This window comes from Ahaetulla prasina, chromosome 6 (assembly GCF_028640845.1).
Source record: "Ahaetulla prasina isolate Xishuangbanna chromosome 6, ASM2864084v1, whole genome shotgun sequence".
NCBI classification, from domain to species: domain Eukaryota; kingdom Metazoa; phylum Chordata; class Lepidosauria; order Squamata; family Colubridae; genus Ahaetulla; species Ahaetulla prasina.
In genome coordinates, this window is record NC_080544.1 from 71,481,936 (window position 1) to 71,499,956 (window position 18,021).

Sequence of the window (18,021 nt, forward strand, 5' to 3'; positions counted from 1 at the left end):
GTCACAGGGTACAAATAAGCAATACAGATCAATTACGCATAAAATATTAATTATGTATGCCTTTATATATTTTTACATTCACTTCTGATGCTTTATGACTAATTTTGCTAGAATATCTGGTACATGGGTCCATTTTTTAAATTCAATTTTATAAGAGCTACTGTAATATATTCCCTTTATTCAAACAACTTTTTTCAAATCCTTATGCTTACTCTACTTTTTTTTGGAAATTGCTTTCTCTACTTTTGAAAGATAAGTTAATTTAAGGATGTTCATTCAAGGGAAACATTGTTTAGTCTGAGTTAGACATTAGAATGTCTCATTATTTCAATAATTCTTTCAATTATAGTTTAAATTATTTTCTGTTTCGTTAATGAATCTTAATGCATCTTAGTATTTTAGTATTCCTCCCCATTTTCTTTTATATTTTATAACATCATTCCTTTCTGTCGATATTAAATATTCTTAAACACTGAAATGAATAACTAGCAGTGACATTTGTTTTAAGTGTTATGGCTTTTAGGCTATTCAGTCATGATGAGGATAGAAATAGAAATAGCACTTAGACTTATATACCACTTCACAGTGCTTTTCAGCCCTCTCTAAGCCAGGGGTCTCCAACCTTGGCAACTTTAAGACTTGTGGACTTCAAGCTTTGCTGGCTAAGGAACTCTGGGAGTTGAAGTCCACAAGTCTTAAAGTTGCCAAGGTTGGAGACCCCTGCTCTAAGCAGTTTACAGACTCATCCTATTGCCCCCAACAATTTGGGTCCTCATTTTACCCACCTCAGAAGGATGGAAGGCTGAGTCAACCTTGAGCCTGGTGAGATTTGAACTGCCAAATTGCAGGCAGCCAACAGTCAGTAGAAGTAGCCTGCAGTACTGCACTCTAACCACTGCGCCACCCTGGCTCATTGGCTGATATGTGGTTAGCTCTCGGCAAATTATCTTTAATTGCCATAATGGAATAACTAGAGTCCTTTTTTGTGTGGCAGAAAGGGAATGAAGAAAAAGGAGAAATTACATCATGAACCTAAAAATAGATGGGCAACTCACAGGTATTGCCTCAAATATATATATATATATATATATATATATATATATATATATATATATATATATATATATATATATATATATATATACACATCTATTTTTAGGTTCATGATGTAATTTCTTCTTTTTCTTCATTCCCTTTCTGCCACACAAAAAAGGACTCTAGTTATTCCATTATGGCAATTAAATTAAATATATATATATATATATTTGAGGATATATTTATATATAACATTTCTCCTAGAAATACGAAGCTGTAAGCACCTAGCCTGATGATGACGAATGGGATTTCGTCGAAACGTCGCCAAGACACTTCCAATTTTACGCGGGAGAAAACCCGAATAACCGAAGACCTACATACAAACACCTGCGAAAACCTCAGAAAATATATATATATATTCATTTCCATAATAGGAAAAAAACTAAGAAAAGAAAAATCACGAATGACAGAAAGTATGGTAGAGATTTTGGATTATGAACAACCAAGACGGCTTTTAATAGCTAAATTGTGTGCTTTTTAATGGACTAATAGCAAGCATGTATCATAGGGTTCACTTTGAATGCTGAATAGATATATATTTGTCTCAGTTCTGCCTGAATGCCTTCATTTTTTATTATGATCACTGACTAGAATTCTGCAACTTAAGGCAAATATTCAGCTTCAAGTAATTTAACAAACATAAAATTATAAAGGTACATCATCGAGACAATCAATGCATGTTGAGTTTTACAGATCCAACATTTTGCTACATTCAAGGAAACGGGGTCATATTGATCCAACAGGAATAGCGCTACTTAAAATAAGTTGAAAATGTCTGGATACTTCACCAAGTAGGGAGTTATAAAATGGGCCTTGTGTCCCTATTGGAGGCTCAATATACATGGAAATGGGCTATGAATTTAAGGGGATTGTCTCTACAACACAAACTTAATTTATATGGAATGATTTTATAGCTCAGAATTATATGTAAAGAGATTGGTCAAGTAGGTTTTCACGTCTCAAGCACATTGCTTAAGAGCAGTAATTGCTCTGTCATAGCCAATCATCAACCTAGCCATATTTTGAGAATTCACAATGTTGGTTCTTGCAGGGATTAATTTTTCTATGTTAATTCATAATTATTTCCCTTCATCAAAGAACCCAGACCTTCTGAATAAAATAATAACTTAACACTTGTGTGTAGCATTTTCCTATAAATAATATAATTTTAAGCCCAAAAGAAATAGAACTATGAGTGAACAAATTTTTTATTTGTAATTCAATATAATGTCTGAAGTTCTAAACATAAAGGCTTTTGTAATCTATGATGAAAAAAGAAAGAAACCAAACCAAAAAACCATTAAAGGAACAAAGATATGCGTTTAAATGCAACTAAAATTTTAATTTAGGTCTAAACAAGAATCATTCTGAAAATTGTGATGCTAAAGCTTTATCTCACTGGCTTGATCCATGCAACATGATATTACCATAGTTTATTAAATAAATCATAATTGGCTAAATTCACACAGCATGCCAAGCTATAAAATATGGTTTACAAACCACAGTAGCTGTATGTATATTATATGCTAATCCAAAACCAAATTCCATTAAGGCTTAATACAATGTATAAATCCAATCAATGTTTATTCTTTGCTGGTGTAATTATAAATAAACATACTGTAACATTATCTTGAATAAGTACAGGCTGAAAACTTCTGTCTGGGTGTGTTTATGCACATAAAAGATGTACATATGTTTGTGCATATGCGTATTACTTGATTTCATTGTATCTGATTATTGCATAACAGACAACTGAATTTATGAACTGAAAACCATTGAAGTGGTGTGAAGGAATACAAATGTTTGATGACTTACACATACAAATCATCATAATATGCAAGCAATAAACAATAAACATTCAAATTTGAACCACCTTCAAGGTTATTTTGTGTTTTTAACATACCAGAAGTCTACAAGAAAAATGGAGTCCATATCATGCTTGGCTGTTCTTCCATCTTCCCTACTCTATCCCCATTCTACGACTCGTAATTCAAATCAGGGTAAAGTAAAAATCCCATGAAAGTTGAATCATTAACATTATCAGCATAGACACTACTGGTTTCTTCTCCGTATAACTGTAGCCAGACTTCATCCCCAGATGCCAAATGGAGTAAAACAGATCCAGAAGCCTGATCCACATCGTTTTTCTGATACTGATCATAGGTGATTATAACCGCGGCGTCCTTCTTGAATAAACTAACTTTCACATCTGAGGCATATACACTGAGATGATATGCAAAATAGTATACTCCGGAAATGGTGCATTGGAACTTTCCTGTAACTGTATCATAGTGATTTTGTTCATTGTAGAAGACCTTCGTGAACTTAATAGGCATATTAATATAAGAAACTCTGGCTGTTAAACCAACACTAAAGGCAGATCGATAGACAGTGGCACTTTCCCCCCTTTCCCCCTTTGATCCTGGGAATCCTGGAACGCCTGGCACTCCTTGAGGACCTACAATACCAGCAACTCCTAAGGATCCTTGATCTCCCTTTTCACCAGGTTCACCTATAAAGTAAATTGATTTTTTTTATTAGGCTAGTTCACTCTCATTCAACTAAAGACTGGTTATGTTATACTGCCCTTTTTGGTGACAAGACACCAAAATTAACAAGTCCTCTTATAAATGGCAATAACAGCTGTTATTGCCATTTATAGCTACTATTACAGTTGGAGTTAAATCCTTTGATTGTTTATCAGAAGTTATCACTCATGAATTCCAAGGAATTTCCCCCATATTCTCAGTTATGAGTTTAGTGATAGTGCTCCAACAACAACAGGTAGAATGACTCTTAGCTTCATCTCCCTTATAGTTGTACATTTTGGTGTTCATGTTTTAATAAGATCCCCACATTCAACTACTATTAAATATGAGGCTATGAGAGCCCATTAATCAGAAATTGTGGTTGCCCCACTCCCTGCCAGCTTCCCAAGATATGGAGCCATTCTAATCACACGAGAAATATTGTTCCATAGAAAGGGAAGGCAGTAGAGAGGATATGAGTATGATATCCCTATCAATAATACTCTCCTAGAATGTGTTTCTAAATAGACAGATGCCATTGGAAACAGGTAGCCCTAAAGATGCACTAGTGCTATTAGGGGCACTTCAAAAGCAATTAGGCTAGATCTCTGTACCTCTAGTTCTGTGGTCATAAACAGAGGTGGTATTCAGCAGGTTCTGACCAGTTCTGGAGAACTGGTAGTAGAAATTTTGAGTAGTTCGGAGAACTGGTAAATACCACCTCTGACTGGCCCTGCCCCCATCAACCGTGTCTCCCTGAAAATAAGACCCTGTCTTATATTTTTTTGAACCCTTAAATAAGTGCTTTACTTTATTTCCATGCACTCAAAAGTCCGACTGGGCTTATTATCAGGGGATGTCTTATTTTGGGAGAAACAGGGTATTCTCTGCCTCCCGATTCCCAGCTGATTGGGAGGAAATGGGGATTTTGCAGTAACCTTCCCCTGGAATGGGGAGGGAATGGAGATTTGCCTGCCACGCCCACCAAACCACGCCCACCAAGCCATGCCCACAGAACTGGTAGTAAAAAAAATTTAATCCCACCACTGTATCAAAAGTTGGAAAAAAAATCCCTTGGGAATTTGCATTTGTAGACCTTAATGCACATATGGCCAGGCTGTCCTCAGATCTAGTTTAGTTGTAAAGGGAATCCAGGTGTTATTTGGTGTAAGAGATCCAGTTTACTGGATCTGTTTTATATAATGGAAGAGATAGCAGCGTTTGCGAATGGAAATGGATTGTCCAGTTATTTCTGGAAAAATCTATTATCTGCCCATAAAAGGGGTAGATGGGACAGAAGATAATTCTTTGCAGGACAAAAGTGGATTTGGATCAATAGGAAAGAAAGGATGTTATCAAAAACCAAAGTGCTGATAGTAGCAGGATAAGCAATAAGCATTATTTTAAATGAGAAAGAGAATAAAGATACCCTTGTCCCTAACCATCTTCTATCTCCTAAATGATCATCTTCTTCAGTGTGCCATTTATTTTGATTGCAGTAGCTTCTGCAGAACACCGAGGTCTCACAAATAGTTACCTCTCATGGATGCATCAATAAATAAGGGATATAATAAGGGATTTAAGGACTTTGTTTTGCTTTGCCGGTACGTGGACATGGTGGGTTCCAGTTGTATACAGAGATTTTATTAGGACATGATTATTATCAGCTAGATGCTTTTAAGAAGGTATTAAAAGAAAAACATATCTCTTTATCCTATTCAACTGATGATAAGCTTTTCATGGTAATGACAAAGATGAGGATTCTCATAATATTGTTTTTAGTTATCATGAGACAGGACGAAGGCTAAAAATGCCAGTATGTATCATAAACCAGCCATGACATGAATGGCAACATACAGGTAGCAGATATTTAATAATTGTGTTTACATAACACCCTTATTTGTTCTGACAGTCAAATCAGCAGGCTTTTTTTGGGAGAAAACATCTCACAAAAAAGGAGAGAAGATCTCCCAAGATGGAAAGAACAGGTGGACAATACTGGAGAAACAGTAAAATCATTCTGTATTGAAAAGAAAGAAAGGTTAATGTCACTGTTAACAAATTGGGAGAATGTTCCAGGATGGCAAATGGATGTACCAAATGGGAGTATCTGTAACATTTGTGTGGCCTTGGCTTCCCACTGTTGGATAAAAAGATATTACCTAGGATGGTTTGGTTGCATTATTATTTTAAAGCCACTTTGCTCACTTTTATTAATTCATTGATCTATTTACTTATTTACAGGTATTTTATCTACAGAGGTCAGGCAATCACTAATGCCATTTTAAATTATTATACTTGGAAGGTATTGTAGATGGCAAAAAAAGGAATGCTTTTTAATACTGGAGCTATGGAGTATCTTTAATTTCCCTGCTGGAGTGGGGCATATCATGATTACAGTTAATGAATTTGCAGATCTCATTTCACAGTCCTTGAACACTACTGTTAATGGCCTAGCAGCAGTAAATCAAGAACTTGTTGGAATGAGACAAGCAATTATACAAAACCAACTGGCCTTCTGATGTGCTAAATGCTATTCAAGGGGAACTGTGTGTCATTAAGTTGGAATGATGTCTGTTCATCCTGGACAAGGCTAAATCTATACACTGATAAAACTTTTGAGACCCATTGTGATGAAATAATGTGTGCTGATTAGCCAGCATAATGATGTAATCCTGATACAGGCTTTCCCCTGCCTAAATCACAGCTTTTGAATCATTGATACCTGGCATGTATCCTTCTAACTTACTTTCCAGAACAGTTAATAACAATCACAATTTGTTCAGGATACATTTGTTCTCCTATGTGATATCCCTAGTTTGTCTATATAATATATATTACCATATTTCTAGAGCTAGAGAAAAATCTGTCAAACCACAAGTTATGAATACTTTCACCATATAATATAACTAAAATAATAAGTATATACAGCAAAAGGCTACACTGATTCACAGCAGTGAATTCTTGATACATTTTTGTTTTTGGCAAAGTCTGTCCAACCTCCCCAAAACCCAATTTTTTTTTAAAAAGTTAATTTTATTTTGAATTATTTAGTCTATGATATTTCCTAGAAATTTCTACTCCTTTGACATTCGCACTTCTTTTTTAAAAAGCCATACTTAATTTGTTGGGTTTTATCTAACTATATTGTCTAGTAATTTTTGAATGTTCAAATTAATGTTTGTAAACGTAATTTGTTTCTTCGCCGGTTCAATGAAGAATTCAACTTTATAATTATATTTTTAATAACCTGCTTTCTTCCTTTCGCCTGCCATGTTAAAATATATTGCAGTGAAAGTCATGAGAAGAAAGAACTAATTATCCTCTTCTAGAATATATATTTATTCAATATCTGATGCCACGTTTAATTTACTTCTAAATATGCTACTTGATACAGTCTGGTAATGTATTTTACAGTATTGTTTTTCCCTTGTGCCTTCCTTCATTATTGGATTCTATTACTGTCGTTTTATTTTTTTTTAATTGTTTTATCTGCTGCGATATGACCTGTCCAGATGCATTTAAGAAGCAACTTTCAAAATTTCCAGCAGATGTTTTTGGAAAGAGTTGCTGGCCAAACACATCTGAAAGGTTACCAGGAAGGCTGCAAGCAACATTGTTCAAATATTACTTTCTGCCCTAGAAGTCCTGGAAAGAGAAACTAGATACAATATTCATAAATAAACACATTTCTTTTTTTCCAGTCAGATAAATCTACAAGACATCAGTTTTTCTTTCATCCATCTTGTTTGGTTGCTCTTTCTGTGTACTTAATGACTCACGACCAACACTATTCAGATTGTCCTTTAACATCAAGATTCTGTTTCTGGGGCATCTACAGCATTCTATATTTCTATATGTTCTTCCTATAAATCTAAAGAAAATTTTTAAAAGAGGACTATCTTGAGAATTTGTGGTGTAAATCAGTGTTTCTCAAACTTAACAATTGTAAGATATGTGGCGTTCAACTCCAAGAATTCCCCAGCCAGCTATACTGGCTGGGGAATTCCTGGAGTTGAAGTCCAAACATTTTAAAATTGCCAAGTTTAAGAAACATTGGTATAAATAATCACCTCCATTCTATTAAACAGTAAGTCTGATCTAAATGAATTAAAGCAGCCTTACTCACTTGGTATCACCCACATATATTACACAACACTTCCCATAATCCTTAGCTAGCACAACAATTGTATTCCAAAACACCTGGAGGACACTACATTAGAGAATACTGCACATCAAACATACTGTTCTCACAGGAAAAAAAGCTAAACATTAAACCTCTCACCTAGCTCGCCTTTTTCTCCCTTTTGGCCATCTCTTCCATCCCGTCCATCTCTCCCCGGTTCTCCATTATGACCTGGGTGACCTGGTGCTCCAGACATCCAATTTGCACAAGATCCTTGAGGTTGTTGAGAGTTTTCTTCTGCAGCAACTTCATGGTTGTAAAGGATCACTAGTAGCACCATAGAACAAAAAAGAAGGCTTGATGCTTGCTTCATGTTTAACCTAGAAAAAAATATAGTGTAATACTATCACTTTTTTTTTAGGAAGAAGATTTCTGCAAGAGGAAGGGAAAGAAGTTGTGTCCCTCGAAAAGTTATTGATCTACAGCTTTCAGTATTTTTCAGCAATGATCATGGTGGCTGAAGCTGCTGAGTTGAAAATAACAATACCTAAAGACTTCAGGAAATAACATTGGAAGCTTTTTGTTTTTGGCAAAGTCTGTCCAACCTCCCGAAAACCCAATTTTTTTTAAAAAAGTTAATTTTATTTTGAATTATTTAGTCTATGATATTTCCTAGAAATTTCTACTCCTTTGACATTCGCACTTCTGTTTTAAAAAGTCATACTTAATTTGTTGGGTTTTATCTAACTATATTGTCTAGTAATTTTTGAATGTTCAAATTAATGTTTGTAAACGTAATTTGTTTCTTCGCCGGTTCAATGAAGAATTCAACTTTATAATTATATTTTTAATAACCTGCTTTCTTCCTTTCGCCTGCCATGTTAAAATATATTGCAGTGAAAGTCATGAGAAGAAAGAACTAATTATCCTCTTCTAGAATATATATTTATTCAATATCTGATGCCACGTTTAATTTACTTCTAAATATGCTACTTGATACAGTCTGGTAATGTATTTTACAGTATTGTTTTTCCCTTGTGCCTTCCTTCATTATTGGATTCTATTACTGTCGTTTTATTTTTTTTTAATTGTTTTATCTGCTGCGATATGACCTGTCCAGATGCATTTAAGAAGCAACTTTCAAAATTTCCAGCAGATGTTTTTGGAAAGAGTTGCTGGCCAAACACATCTGAAAGGTTACCAGGAAGGCTGCAAGCAACATTGTTCAAATATTACTTTCTGCCCCAGAAGTCCTGGAAAGAGAAACTAGATACAATATTCATAAATAAACACATTTCTTTTTTTCCAGTCAGATAAATCTACAAGACATCAGTTTTTCTTTCATCCATCTTGTTTGGTTGCTCTTTCTGTGTGACTCACGACCAACACTATTCAGATTGTCCTTTAACATCAAGATTCTGTTTCTGGGGCATCTACAGCATTCTATATTTCTATATGTTCTTCCTATAAATCTAAAGAAAATTTTTAAAAGAGGACTATCTTGAGAATTTGTGGTGTAAATCAGTGTTTCTCAAACTTAACAATTGTAAGATATGTGGCGTTCAACTCCAAGAATTCCCCAGCCAGCTATACTGGCTGGGGAATTCCTGGAGTTGAAGTCCAAACATTTTAAAATTGCCAAGTTTAAGAAACATTGGTATAAATAATCACCTCCATTCTATTAAACAGTAAGTCTGATCTAAATGAATTAAAGCAGCCTTACTCACTTGGTATCACCCACATATATTACACAACACTTCCCATAATCCTTAGCTAGCACAACAATTGTATTCCAAAACACCTGGAGGACACTACATTAGAGAATACTGCACATCAAACATACTGTTCTCACAGGAAAAAAAGCTAAACATTAAACCTCTCACCTAGCTCGCCTTTTTCTCCCTTTTGGCCATCTCTTCCATCCCGTCCATCTCTCCCCGGTTCTCCATTATGACCTGGGTGACCTGGTGCTCCAGACATCCAATTTGCACAAGATCCTTGAGGTTGTTGAGAGTTTTCTTCTGCAGCAACTTCATGGTTGTAAAGGATCACTAGCAGCACCATAGAACAAAAAAGAAGGCTTGATGCTTGCTTCATGTTTAACCTAGAAAAAAATATAGTGTAATACTATCACTTTTTTTTTTAGGAAGAAGATTTCTGCAAGAGGAAGGGAAAGAAGTTGTGTCCCTCGAAAAGTTATTGATCTACAGCTTTCAGTATTTTTCAGCAATGATCATGGTGGCTGAAGCTGCTGAGTTGAAAATAACAATACCTAAAGACTTCAGGAAATAACATTGGAAGCTTTTTTGTCTCAGTTCAGGCCATTTGCTCAGTCTGATCCAATATAGTGAAAAGTGATTTGTTCTTATTCTTCAAAATTTCAAGAAGATATTCCTGCCTTGATTGAACATGGCTTAAATTTGAGAGCTTGTTTCTGTGCATGCCATTTTATACTTAGCACAGTCCCTCCCTGGGACTTATATGCATATTTATATCAATGAATGAAACAGATTTAGGAAATATATCTGATTTTTTCCCCTAACGCTAATTGATATAGGAAGTATTGCTAACATAGTGTAAGCCGCCCTGAGTCTTCGGAGAAGGGCGGGATATAAATGCAAATAAAAAAATATATATATTTTGCTACAATCAGGGTAAAACAGATAATTCTGCCTAAGTGATGGTCCAATGTCAAGACACTAGAATTTAGATAGAGAGATACTGGATCAGGTTTAATCCCAGCAAGATGGAGTGGCTTTGGGTTTGAAAGCCGTCTGATTCCCTAGAAATGCTGCTTTAGTTCTAGATAGGGTCACGTTCCCCCATACGATTCTGGCTTTTATCTTGGAAGTGAGCTTGGACATGGTTGTCATCTGTTCCCACTCTATGAACAGATGACGACCATGTCCAAAAGGGCCTTTGCAGAATTCCATTTTATGTACAGTCACATTGATTTATGGTTCAGGAGGACAGAATAGGAGGCCCTATCCATAGCCCTACTCATATCTTATGTACCTGTCAATTGGACTATTGCAATGTGTGTGCTACATGGCACTGCCCTTGAAGAACACTTGGAAGCTATAGCTCGTCCAGGATGCGGCAGCTTGAGTAGTTACACATACAACCGGATGCCCTTATAATATCACTGCTCCAACAATTGCGATGATTGCCAATTGGCTTCCATGTGCAGTTCATATTGATAGTTTCACTTTCAAAACTCTTAATAATTCAAGATCTGAATATCTGTGGAACCACCCATTTCTAATAGTATTTGCCTGTGCATGTTGTGACCTAGGCCCAATTAGTTATTACCAGACATAATCAGTCCTAAACAAACATAGTTTATTAGAACAGCTGAGAATTACTTCATTCTCAGCTTAGTCCAAATTAAATCCAAAACAAAGTCCTTCAGAAAAAGTCCTTCGGCTTTATCACAAACCTTTGTCTTCTTTGGTACCCTGCCAAAGGCTTTTCTTGACAAGAACCCCATGAACTTCAGAAACAGGAGGCAAGAAACAATTGTAGCAATGTTGCTTCCCTACAAAGAACCCAAGATCTGTTGCAGCTCTTTTAAGCCTTATGGGAGGGGCCAATCATCTCCTGGCCTTATTCCCGAGTCATCCTTTTTGCTTTAGCTGCTCTTGCCTTCTGGCATCTGTTTACGTGCATGCACTAGGAACAGCTCTTCCTGTTCCTCTGCCTCTCTGCTGTCCACCTCTGGAGGCTCCAGAGTCCACACATCGCTCCCAGATGGCCCTGGTTCCATCTCTGCCTCCGACACAGAGGGCTTGTCCGGGCCGTCCTCTGACTCCAGGACTGACTCATTGTCCTCCCCAGCCTCCACACTGTTTGACTCCGCTGCCAGCTCTGCAGGGTGCTGGCGGACCACAACAGTCCAAAGGATCAAGCAGATGGCCATTTCTTCACTAAGAGAATGTAGTTTCTCAATCACTGTCCTCCTTCCACGAATCAGCATTTCCACAGATATCTGATTTTCCAGAATACTATTAATATGTAACTTGTAAACGCCTTATCTCACATTAAATTTAACTCCAGCACTGCTGCTTTCCTGCCAGTCCCTTACTCCATTTCAACTTCTCCTTCCCATCAGAGAAACTGTATGAAAAACATTACCATTTCTCCCCCTCCCCCCAGGTCTTTTCCAGCTTCAGGTTATCAACAGCAGTACATTTGTATGTCAGGAGGATCCTATGACAGGGTGGCAGGCAGTGTTGACCTTTTCTGTTCTGTCGGTCTGCAACCCCATTGTCTTTTGAAATATTATTCAAAGTAATAAAGTTTCTCTTGGAGTGACTGGCAACCACATATGCATCTGCATTTCTGGAACTTCCCATCCTGCATATTGTTCGGTATGTTTTGACCAGATCATATTTGTTATTTATTTGTGACTACAAAGGGATCCATTTCAATTCCCATCTTGATTTAAATACTGGATGCAGCAACCATTATGTTAGTGTCAAAGCAGCACTGTAATCCTTAGCAGTATAAGCACATGAGACAGTTTTGCCCACCTTTCTTAATTTTTTAGCATTTATTATTTCCTCTGAACATGTAGGCAGGTGAGGACAAGGGGGAGCTGCTTCTGAAGCAGTTGCACAGCCCTTGCAAACAACATGGCTGAAATTATTCCAAAAGAGATGCTTCATACGTGTTGCCATATGGTGTGAAGTATTTCTTTTAATAGTTTTCACCATCCCAATTTAAAAAGAAAACAGTGCTAAAATGAAATTAAGCTTAGATCAAACTATATTTTCCAGTTTGATTGATAGCCACTCATAGCCAGTTTGTTCTATAGCCTCTGAGGTTACCACTCTCTGTAATCCGGAGGGGGGGGAGTCATGGGGAAAAAATCCCTTGTTTGACATTGAGATGCATTTAAAATGTAGGTGGCCAAGGAGACTGCAGACTCTTGGACTGTAAAGGATACCAACAAATATTCTTCAGTCACCTCATAATTAAATCTAATAACCCCATGTCACTATCCATAATAATTTCTTCAAACCTGTTTTCTGGTGTGGAAAAAAGTCAAAAGCATATATTTGTCGACTAAATCAAAGGACAAAGTATGAAGAATACCTTGGAAGAGGCATTCAGTGCAGAACAAACTGGAAAAGTACAAAAAGGGAAGGCACTTTTGTTGGTGTCTCATTCCTATTTCCCACCTTCACTTGTAAACCTTCTGTTGTTTTTAAACAAATGTCTACGACACTGTTTCTCAACCTGGTGGCTTTAAGAAGAATGCTGGCTGAATAATTCTGGGAGCTGAAATCCACACTTCTTAAAGCTATCAAAGTTGAGAAACCCCAGTCTGTAAAATCTAAAAAAAGCTGATCACATGGCGTCAGAAAACTGCTGGTGCCTCCACCAAAAGAGATTGTTGCTTTTACCATGGCTTCCGTTTTAACTCAGCCCTTCCTCTTCTTCAGAACTAGGGTTTGGGGAAGATGTGCTTCCTACAGAATCTCTCTAAATTGTGTATTAAATTCACATGAAACCAATGGGCAGCTTGATGGCAGTTCCGGAAAAGGAAAGGAGGAAAACAAGAAAAGAGAACATTCAGGTCATGTCTGGAGTTGTGGCAGATGGGTGTCATCCTGCACTTAAGAGTGATGGGCTACTAATGCTGTACTTCAGAGATAACTTTGCTTTCTGAGGTGTTTTGCAAACTTGGCTAGTTCTCATTGATTCACATGAAACAGTGCAAATGACCTCTAGATTCCAGTAACATTAACCGAAGAGAATGTATAACAGAAAATGTTTGGCAGATCATGCAGAACATATCTCGGCATAGCATACTTGTTCCCCTTTACTATTTTCATCATTATATTATATACATGACGACAGGGATGTCCTGACTGAGCCTACTTCCTGATAAACCCAGCTGTACAATTTTAAATGTGCGTCCTTATTTAAAGTATAGCTATATACTTATAGCTTATTTAAAGTATAGCTATATTGTACACTTAGTACATATTTCTGTTGCTAAATTGGATAAAGTATCATCGCCTTTCTACCACCAACCTTTGGGATTTCTTTTAAGGTGTTCTGTAGCAATCACTGTATCTATCCATAGAGACTGTGTAAATGGCATTATGATTAGTCTATTGGATCAGGAACAGCCTAAAATCCAGTGTGGGATAGATAATAGGCAGGGCACTAGACTTCCATCTGGGAGACCTAGGTCTTAATCTACAATCAGTAGTATCAACTAACTTTAGCCAATATCTGCTAACATCCTTCCTTACAGTGATGTGGTTTGGGAGGAAATTAGAAGAAGAAATCCCAGCAGCACACCTTTAATTCCTAAAAGAGTTAACAGCAGACAAATAGCAAACAAAAAAATGGCATTTTTAAGCCTTTCATATTTTATAGCATCTATCGTTCCAATATTCTTTTGCTTAAAAACAATTACGAAAGTAAGATTTTGAAATATGTTATGGAATGTTAGTGAATTATGGTCAAAGATACATTAAATCCTTAAGATGCTTGACTGAATATATCAGAAAGCAATTCATTCAAAGTAGTTAAACTGGTAAGACAAGCTGCAATCATACATTCTTAAACCTGGGGAAATGTTTGTCAGGATTTCTAAGTAGACATATATAGGACTAGATCAGTGGTTCTCAACCTGTGGGTCGGGACCCCATTAGGGGTCGAATGACGGTTTGCCAGGGGTCGCCTAAGACCATCGGAAATATGGGAAGTATACTTGCGAGTCGAAGAATCGCGCTCCAATGGTTGACTCCACAAGCCAGCTGCAGGCTCTTCAAATCGCTAGCCGAATTAGGCTTCAGGCGCGATGAATTAAAAAAGAGAGAAATCTTTGCTCTGATGTCTCCCTCTCAAGCCAGCTGCAGTCACTCCCAATCGCTAGCCTAATCTGGCTTCAGGCACGATAAACTTAATAGGGGAGGAGTCTCCGCTTTAATGCTTCCGTCCTCAAGGCAATCGCAAGCAGTTCAGATTGCTAGCCAATACGGCTTCAGGCATGATAAATTCAAAATGAAAATAATTTTATGGTTGGGGTCGCCACATCGTGGGGAATTGTATTAAAGGGGTCACAGCACTATAAAGGTTGAGAACCACTGGACTAGATTATAATACTAACACCCTTTTTACGACCCTGTAGTCCCTTAATTAGGGGTAGAGTCAGGGTGACCGGATGGAGCTGAGCATTTCCTGGCCAGATGACCTTGCTGATACCTATGTGAGTTTACAGCAGATATTTTTTTTCTTTGTGCCCTAGGAGAGAAACATCTGCAGCTTCCTAGAATCGAACTCTCAACCTTCTGAGTGGGAGGCAAGTGTCTTTACCAGTAGGCCACCATGCTGCTCATGTCTGGACGATAGCACTATTTTTTACAATCTCACTTCAGAAATAAAGTTCAATAAGTAAATTAGGACTTTACTTACTTTGGCATGCACATGAGTGAGTTAATAAATGCTAAGTAAATACTAAGTAAATATTTATTACTAACTAAGTAAGTACATTCTAAATAAATACGGTGTGTATAAGAACAGACTGCACAATGCATATGTAGAACAAGGCTTAATTATTCTTTGGCACTTATTTTGAGCAGTTTATATTAAGATGATCATAATAAGCTGCTGTACAATGATAATTACATACTGTAGTATATTTATTAGGAGACCATCATACATTCCTTTAGAAAAACAACATTTAGATTTGTAAATTAGCATTCCTAATTTACTTCCCCAGATTTTTTAAGCATAAGCCTAAAATAATATTTGCATCTAATAATATATTTTATAGATATATAGAATGCTCAGCTATAATATTATTAAGGTGTTATGTATGATCCCTTACGTTAAAGTTAGTCCCATTATTGATTTTTTTTCTGAAATTTTTTTCATCTAAGATTATATATGGGACAGATTTACAACTTTCATGAACATGAAGTACAATGGACTTTCTTTTGATCCATTTTAGGATGTGAAATAAGATTATGGAATTTTAAGAAGTAAATTGGATCAAGCATGCATCTCACCCTTTTTTCCAAGCCACCAATATCTATCAAAACTCAGTCAGCATCTCCATTTGGGTGGTTAATAAACAAACAAAAGCTTTCAGTCAAGATATACAAGAAAAGATATGCATTTTCTTTTTCATGGCATACCCATCTTACCCAGATATAAATGGGTGGAAATGCTATCCTTGACCTCATGATGTATCATGATGTTACCAATCCTCAGGGAACATACAGATATTTTGCAGTTCTTTTGCTAAAAGTTATGAGTGAATTTACTGTGGCAGAGAAGGCAACATGATTGCAGGAAAATAAAATCTAAAAGGAAAGTATGTGAATGCCATATTCTCCACTGAAACAAAAAATTACATTGGGAATTTCTGAAATTGGCACTCAGAACAGAGATTTTCTTTAACAATTTATTTGAGAAAAGCATTATTTCCCTTTTCTGAGCAAATTCCTCACTGCATCATGAAATAAGACTTTCAGCTAAACTGATTGATTCAAATTGCAGTTCTGTAGCTAGTTTGCTTTGAAGACAGTGGAGTTTATGCTCAGGTTGATAAAATTGTGCTGTGCAGCTAGTGACTGGCCAGAAAATACTAAAGGTTGTAAATTTGTAATCGCTAAAACTCAAAAGGATTCCAAACTTGCTACATTGTACAACATTAAAATTATAATTTATTAAATGTTCAATCTGTGATTATTAATTCAGACAGTTTAGAACCTGTGGACAAATGCAGCCAACTAAGCAGTTTAGTCAATAATAATATTCAAAACAATAATAGATGAAAATATTAGAGCAAGGAGGATAAGCATAATTTCTGGAGAAAAGTACAGCCCAGTGCAATATTCTACCCTAAAATGGGTCTTTCTTACCACTTGTTTAGGTGAGGTCCTCTGCAGTTTGCCAGCACATCAGAAATGCAGTGGAGAGAATAGTGATCTTTGGATCACATCTCACAAAGAGGCATGTGGAACTGTCAATTAAGATGCTGCCCTTTATATTTGTTACCAAGTCTGCTAGTTCAATGCTTGGTGTTTTTTAATCACTCGTCCATTGTTATTTTTCATCTCAGAATATTTTAATCATGTGCTATTTAAAAGTTGTAAAGAAATGTGCCAGTTTGTAGCTTTAACAATAAACTTTCTTAAAATAAGACTTTGGCGTAATATGCAACATCACAGTGAAAATTCAAGAATTAAACATTCCACTAAGATCTAATGTGGCTTATTTTTTATTTGCTGTAGAGAAAGTAACTTGTTGCTATCAAGGGCCTGAACTTTTAATTATTTTTATTACAGCAAGGGCCATAAAAGTGTGGTGGTGAAATAATGTCACTGGAGTAAGGCAGGGTCAAATTTGCCAAGTGAATTTATGTATTTTTGATTTGGTTTGGCTTTTGTTTCTACAGTTGGATTAAGGCAAAAAGGAACATTATACCAACCTTTACAAGAAAAAGTCTACAGAAATTATCATGCTAATGAAAAATCCAGATTATTATTCAATTTTAATGGTTGGAATAATAAAATAGATACAGGAGACACAGATTATCAATGGGACATGCCATACCTGTCCATATCTACTTTATATTTTAGAATGTTAAATTTACAGGGGAGAACAAACAGATTCCTTCTAAGTTCATGCATTTTTTGCATAAAAGTGCCCCTTTTCTTTACCTTTTGATACTGGCTCACACTCTGTATGCATCAAACGTATCTAGTGGAACAATTTGTGATCTGACCAGCTCCCTGGCTCTCAGCTGCAAAGGGGAAATATTATGTAAATGATACCATGAGTTATATTTGGCTGGATTATCTGAAAGCATTTGAAACATGCTGCCTTGTGAGAAGTAACAACTCTCTCATCAAAATTAGAATCATGGTATCAAATGTTCAGATGTTATTGACCACGTGGTTGCTGAAAATTCCTGGCCTTAGAAATCTATATTATAATCTATTTTCTGATGAGCATGATTTTTTTTTTGATAGCTTCCTTCAATTTTGGCCACTCCTTATGAGCAAATTATGATGAAAAGAGAAGAAAAGATCCTTTAAAACATCCACAAACTACCATACATCCCTTAACAATATCTAATGTATCAAGTAATACTAGTAATCTATAGTAATTTAGGAAGATCTTCAATAAATGAAGGGTATTGATATTCTCCATTTGTACGTAACAAAGATAAGTGATTTCTATAATGGCAAATAGTTCCCAAAGTCTTAAGTGAAATTTCAACAGCCTTTTAAAAGGCAATCC

The 18,021-nt window shown here is 36.2% G+C and overlaps 1 protein-coding gene across 1 annotated transcript; it reads right to left on the bottom strand.

The window, feature by feature from the left end:
• Positions 1-1,384: 1,384 nt before the first annotated feature.
• ADIPOQ (adiponectin, C1Q and collagen domain containing) lies at positions 1,385-16,714 on the bottom strand. The gene is made up of 3 exons (XM_058189343.1): positions 16,638-16,714; positions 7,909-8,129; positions 1,385-3,607 (listed from the first exon to the last, which is right to left on the bottom strand). The coding sequence occupies exons 2-3, from the start codon at positions 8,120-8,122 to the stop codon at positions 3,072-3,074; spliced, it is 750 nt and encodes a 249-aa protein (XP_058045326.1). The 5' UTR covers positions 8,123-8,129; positions 16,638-16,714; the 3' UTR covers positions 1,385-3,071.
• Between the last annotated feature and the right edge of the window lie 1,307 nt (positions 16,715-18,021).

Coding starts and splice junctions, on each gene's coding strand:
- ADIPOQ (XM_058189343.1), bottom strand. CDS start 8,122: ATGAAGCAAGCATCAAGCCTTCTTTTTTGTTCTATGGTGCTACTAGTG. Junction 3,608..7,908: donor GGGAGAAAAAGGCGAGCTAG/GTGAGAGGTTTA, acceptor TTTACTTTATAG/GTGAACCTGGTGAAAAGGGA.